Here is a 6,596-nt window from a genome sequence, read left to right as displayed (position 1 = left end):
TCTCCCCTCTCCAGTCAAATGTGGCAGCCATCAGCGCAGTCCCCAACCCCACGACAGCCTCACAGCTGGCTTCGTTCTTGGGGATGACAGCCTACTACATGCGTTTCCTGCCACAGTACTCCTCTGTCACGGCCCCGCTGAGGATGCTGCTCAGGCACGTCGTGTGGTGGCCCGCCATGGACCGTGACCTGGAGGGACTTATCCACGCCTGTGCAGCGTGCCTCATCAGTGGGAAGACTGGGCCACCCGCTTCAACTCCACTACAGCCAGTTGAATGGCCGTCTGCACCATGGGACCACGTGCAGCTTGATATCTGTGGTGAGCTGTACAATGTGCCACACCATCAGAGGTTCCTCGTGGTGGTCTACGACCTGCACTCCAAGTGGCCTGAGGTGGCTCCCATGGGTACGGTTACCTCTGCTGCGGTCAACTTTCTCGACCAGCTGTTTTCCCGCTGGGGCTTGCTTCGTGCAATTACCACGGACAATGGTCCTCAGTTCCTGTCCTAGGAGTTCACCACCTTCCTCGCCAACAAGGGTGTTACCCATATCCGAACCTCCGTCTATCACCCCCAAGCCAACGGAGGGGTGGAACGATTCAACCATTCCCTGAAAATGGACTGCGTGCTCACATGTCTGAGGGATACTCCCTGATGGCCGCACTGTCACAGACCTTCCTCCACTACAGAGCAACTGCCCACTCAACAAACAGGGGCCTCAACACAACACCCTCAACACCCTGCCGCACTCATGCTGAAAAGGGAGCTTGTGCTTCCTGTCAAGACTCCATCCACCAATGGCCGCGGGCCCATGGCCATGCCCAGCAGCAGTAAAGGCTCACGTCAAGAGACAACAGAGTTCCATGAAGCGGAGGTTCGATGAGAAGCATAAGGCTAAGTGGCCTGCTATCAGAGTGTCAGACTGGGTCAGAGCCCGCCGGCCCCACAGAGCTAACAAGCTGTCATCATTCTGGTTGGCTCCGTACCAGGTCAGTCGGCAGCTCGGCCCAGCTTCATTTCAGCTGACTGAAGGTTCCCGTTGGCACGCAAGCTGGCTGCGCAGCCTTTCACCACCCTCACCTGGCAGGGGTGGAGCAGAGCAACCCAGCAACTGAGCTGGCCAGGCCGTATCCAGATCTGATGAAGGACCTGCGCCTGGACACGACGACAACGCAGTCCTGAAGTGTCACTAGTCCCTCCCTGTGAAGGCCTCCTTCCCCTTACCTCTGTAGAGATAAACGTTGTCGGGATAATTCTGGTTCACGTGGCTACGCCGAAGCGATACAATTCTGTATTATACATTTTAAGGCCAGACAAGTAGTTTGTTGAGGGTTGTTTTTTTAGGGAAGGATTACATGCCTGCGCACTTACATTCAAATGCGCATACGAACTCTTAATAATACGCATGTGCACGCTATCAGCGTTCGCACAGGTTCACGTTTTTAAAGTTTGCATAGAGAACTTAAGAGTTTTCTGCTAAAACAGTGTCGTGTTAGTGGCCCCTAAGTTAATAACTGATGATCGTTGTGACGGAAGTGAATCAATCAAAACGAACTTTATCAGGAAAATACTTTATTCTAGAGCTGCTGTAAAGCCAAAACAATATCTGTTACTTTAATTTCCTATCATCACTGTAAAGCTGCTTTGGAACAATCTACATTGTTAAAAGCGCTATATAAATGATGACTTGACTCTGCCAGGTTCACTCAGTCGCTGTTCGCAAATTCCTTCCGAAAACAATGTGTGGCACACCTCAGCATTTTCAGCTTTCAGAAGAAAACTATTCTAAATTGCATTTACTTATGAAACTTAGGAAAAATAATGGACAATGTTGCAGTGTGAGCAACAATTGGGAAAAACTAAACAGTGGAAAATTCCTAAAGAACACAAATGTGGAACGCACAAAAGCTTTAATTCTACAGAGTTTGACCATACATTTGTGAAATATTTTTATAAAGATCTGCCATCTCTCACATACATACATTTATTTTTACAGTACAACAAAAACATCAAGTTGAGATACACTCAGAAACCCATGTTTCTTGAAGGATCTAAGGATTCTTAATAGCAACGTGTGTTTAGCTTCAAGACAGCGGTCATACATCAATGTTGGATTTGTGCTGGTTAGATGCAGTCCAGATGAAGTAGGGTTGAAGTCTGAGCTTTGAAATATATGCAACTAAGCTTATTCAATAAACCCTGATCATTTATCATCATCACTTCGTCTCCGGCTTCCTTCTATTTCACAGCCTCCTCTGTAAAACTAGTTTTGGGTACCAGACAAAATACAGGTTTGTTAACTGATTTTGGCTTTCAGATAACATTTTTTGCCAACTGTTTTTGGGCATCCGACAAAACAAATGTCTTCTGATGGGATCTGGTAAAGAGGCTGGATCCAATATTCCTGGCGTGGAGATTTGAGCATTTTTGGACAGCAAGATATAGACAATCTCACACTTTTAATGTTTTGTACTTTGTACACACCTTTTCAAACCTTAACCCGATGAGTGAAGTGAGGGTTAATTCAGAAGCCACTAAACTTTTTTTTCTTCTCAATTTAATACAATATTATCAACCAAACAAAAAAAAACATGATTTGTGAACTGTTCAAACTAAACCACTGTGAGTCCATGTTTATTAACTGTACAATTACAGTTATGAATATTAACTTATTCTGCGACTGTGATGACAGTTCATGTAAACAAGAAGAGTTCCTGGAAACACGGCTGATCTCAAATGATCTTGACTACGGGGAAGTATTTGTGTGCCGAAAAGTCAAATTCAGGAAGGACCTGCAAAGAACAAACACAAGGATGAAATGAATTTCACATTATTACATTTCATCTATATGCGAAATGTGTTTTTGGAAGGAATTCAAGTTTTGCTCTGTGACTGTGAAAGAGCATCTGTGACTTGCTGTCTGTTACCACAAGACATAATTTTTGATGTCAAAAATGTTTAGCACACATTTTAAACTAATTGACTTTCTTTTTAAACTAATTTAAGCATTTACTGCGATTTCACACCTTCCTCGTTTGGAGCGCTTGTTTCAGAACCTGGTGCGTTTTCTCCCTTAGTTTGGTTAGTGTAGTTTTGGTTAGCAATCCGACCCAACGAACTAGGCTTTATCACAGTGTTTGATGGGCAATGACATACGTGGCATTGAAAAACAGCAGGTGTTTGCTATACTAATCTCTTTCAAAATGAATCATGGATTAACCTGGAGCAAAGACTGCAAAGTAGAGGCTGTCGCCTTTAGGTTTTAAAATGCCAACTAACTGCTTTTCTCTGAAATATGTACATGGTAAGAATGTTGTCCCGATGAAGCCTTGATTCCTGCTGTTTTCTATCATCCATCTGCTGTGCATATCCAATGGGAAAATGATAATATTTAGCAAGTGTAAAAAAAAAAAAAAAAAAAAAAATCACATGAAATCCGATTTTTTCCTAATCCGCTCAGCTACTTTCATGTGGTTTGTAGTCGTAAGCGTGTAGACAGTGTGAACGGAGTCTATAAGTGGAATCCCGGAACAGAAACGGATGCACTGACCAGTGAGAGGACAAAATGTAACAAAATTTGACCTGTTTATGTTGCCTTTTGAAACTGAACCGAATCAAGAAGAAACCTGCAAAATTGTAACATGTTGTAATTCCTTTTTTTGTAAAAAAGCAAACGATCTCCAGGTCTGAAAAAAACCCTTAGACTAATTATTCTACTAAAACTAAATTGTAAAATAATAATTGTCTCAATTATCCTTTCAGCAGCGGGACAACAAGGACTTTCGCACTGGATGAACTTTTTCATAGCCTTTTTCAAAAGCTTTTGGAGGAACTACACACTTAACGGGGACACACTTAACGTCTAGCTGAAACATTTTAAGACTGAACTGAACACACTAGAGCTCTAGTTCCTAGAACTATCTGGTGCGAAAGCGCCGAAGCTAGGCCAGGGATGGGCAAACTCGGTCCTGGAGGGCCACTATCCTGCAGAGTTTAGCTCTAACCCTGATCAGACACTCCTGAACCAGCTGATCAATGTCTTCAAGATTGATCAAATGCTACAGGCAGGTGTGTTTGATCAGGGTTGGAGCTAAACTCTCCTCCGGGACCGAGTTTGCCCATCCCTGCTCTAGGCAGATGAACTTCTGATTTTAAGTTACATACATGGTCAAGGCAGGAGTTGAAATATTGGATCTAACTTTCAAATAAATGTTTATTGTAACATTTATTCTGTTGCAGACTCTCTCCCAATAGATATCTCATTAAGTGCAATACTATTTTTACAAACTGAGAGACGAGTTAAAATGTTTCGTCCCTGGTAACAGAGACGGTCCATGGAGCTTAAGTTGTACTGAACCCAGAATATTCATATAAACATGTTGTACCTTAGTTTCCTTCTTGTGTCCTCCAGCCAGCAGTTTCATTACAACAATATTGGGTTTGGCCACTTTAAGGATGCGGTTAACCTACAGCAGAAAGCAACATATCACAATATTACACAATATATAACTGACAATGTAAATATCAATGTAACACTATATGACTTCACATTCTCCATTGTATATAATCATTTTGTTTCCATCCATCAAAAAGAAAATGAGTCATTTTTTAAATTTTAATCTTAATATTATTTTAAAAAGGCAATATGTAGCCAAATATGTATGTAGTAATGAATATCCGCCAAAAATAGCTACACTGTGATATATACACTAACATGGGAGGTCCGTAAGATTTTTTTGAAAGAAAATACAACTTTTATTCAGCAAGGATCTATTAAACTGATCATAAATTACAGTAAAGACTTTGACATTGTTGTGAAAAACTTCTTATAAATGTCATGTAACTTTCTAAAAATTAAAAAAAATACTGAAAAAAAGGATCACGGTTTAGACAAAAAACAGCATAACTGTTTTCAACATTGATAGTAATAAGAAATGTTTCAAATCATCATATTAGAATGATTTCTGAAGGATCATGTGACACTGAAGACTGGAGTAATGATGCTGAAAATTCTGTTTTGCATCACAGAAATAAATTACATTTTAAAATAAAAAACCAAATACCAATTCCTACTATATATTTGTGTTAATAAGACTGGACTGGCTCACATAGCAATAGAAGGACTGTTTGAAATGTACCTCTGCATCAGGGCTGGTGACGTTTTCAAGTATAAGTTTGGCCTGCTGGAAATGTTTACTGGCTGCCATATAGAGATCCGCTGAGCGAGGAGGAGGATTGTACTTCTTCAAATCTGACATTTCCTACATTTACACACACACACAAACACAGTTTACTTTAATCTTTGGACAGGATAGTTGCAGTAAACATGACCCTGAAGTGAGTAAAATCAGAGTTACCTTAAACTGGATGTAGTGCACTGGTGGCGGTGTGACGACACTGTTGAAAGGGGCGAATCGATGCTCGTAGCGAACCTGCTCGCTGTCCAGTTCAAACTGAGGCTTGCGCACCTTTCTGTCCATATCCAACGCTATCATGGTCTGCAGAAATAAAGACTTTTAGTTTATTCAAAATACATTAAAAATACAACTCACACACATAAAATGACTCGAATCCACCCCTTCAATGAAGAGTATGTTTCTAATTTCGACATTAAAATTCATTTTAATTTGGAACGAAGTCAAAACCTGGGGGTACAATGAGTACTCCATTGTGTGTGTGTGTGTGTGTGTATCAGGAAGCATCACCTTGTACATGCCAGCACACATGTTCTGGTAAGCTTGGCTCATGGTGATCTCTTTACTCAGAGGACGAGCTGAGGAGACAATGAAAACACAATAAGCGAGTCAGACCCAAACATCCCCATCCCATAGCACGTGCAACTGTTGAATGAACGTGGGCCTGTGAGAACCTTTCTTCTTCTTCTTGCTCTTTTTGCTGCTTCGTACTTTCAGCTGCTCCTCCAGGATTCTCTCCTCTGCCATCTGAGAGCTGTCCGCTCGACTCAACGTGGACATGAGCCATGCATACAGGAACTCCGACAGGTACCTGAACATACATGGAGAGAAAGATATATCATTACCTTTTTAACATTTATCTGACTCTCAGAATTTACCAGGCTGTTTAGCTACGGTCCCTTTAAGACTATATGCAAATGACCTCTGTTATGATTGGCTAACTTCTTCATGTGTAATACTAAATCCGACATTAACGTGCTAGCACTTTGGACTTCATTTACGGAATCTTTCAGGGATGCATCAATATTAAATCTGTGGCTGATGCCGATAATTCTATTAATATATTAAATATATAATCATAATACTGACATATTATATTCAAAAATATTTTTGTTACATAATATTAAACAATTGTTATTATTTTTACTCATCTGCGATGCCCGGCGGTGGCGCTGGATATCATTTTTAATATTATTAAAAAATATATTTTATTAAGTTATTGTTATGTATTAAGTGCTATTATGCCATTCTAAATGTTCCTAATTTTGTTTTGGATTTCTCCTACAATAGGTGTAAGGCATCCAAGGTCAAAAAACATTAAATTTCTCATAATATACATTGCAGCTTCACTTCTTTTCTCACAGTGTCTGAAATGGTTCAATAAACTATTCAGTCTCTATCAA

At 40.8% G+C, this 6,596-nt stretch overlaps 1 protein-coding gene across 1 annotated transcript in view; it reads right to left on the bottom strand.

Annotated features, from left to right (window-relative positions):
- Window positions 1–2,535: 2,535 nt before the first annotated feature.
- The window catches only part of LOC130081784 (N-alpha-acetyltransferase 35, NatC auxiliary subunit-like), a 41,421-nt gene continuing 37,360 nt past the window's right edge, over window positions 2,536–6,596 (bottom strand). Inside the window, exons 12-17 of the mRNA XM_056246487.1 lie at window positions 5,868–6,004; window positions 5,704–5,771; window positions 5,356–5,496; window positions 5,137–5,259; window positions 4,384–4,464; window positions 2,536–2,790 (exon numbers count right to left, since the gene is read on the bottom strand). Coding sequence (XP_056102462.1) covers window positions 2,731–2,790; window positions 4,384–4,464; window positions 5,137–5,259; window positions 5,356–5,496; window positions 5,704–5,771; window positions 5,868–6,004 — 610 coding nt within the window. The 3' untranslated portion in view covers window positions 2,536–2,730. The remainder of the gene's footprint in view (window positions 2,791–4,383; window positions 4,465–5,136; window positions 5,260–5,355; window positions 5,497–5,703; window positions 5,772–5,867; window positions 6,005–6,596) is intronic.

Source organism: Rhinichthys klamathensis, unplaced genomic scaffold (assembly GCF_029890125.1).
Source record: "Rhinichthys klamathensis goyatoka isolate OS25496 unplaced genomic scaffold, OSU_Roscu_1.1 h1tg000040l_1, whole genome shotgun sequence".
NCBI lineage: Eukaryota > Metazoa > Chordata > Actinopteri > Cypriniformes > Leuciscidae > Rhinichthys > Rhinichthys klamathensis.
The sequence above is the reverse complement of the archived record's forward strand: the minus strand, read 5'-3'. Positions and strand labels throughout refer to the sequence as shown.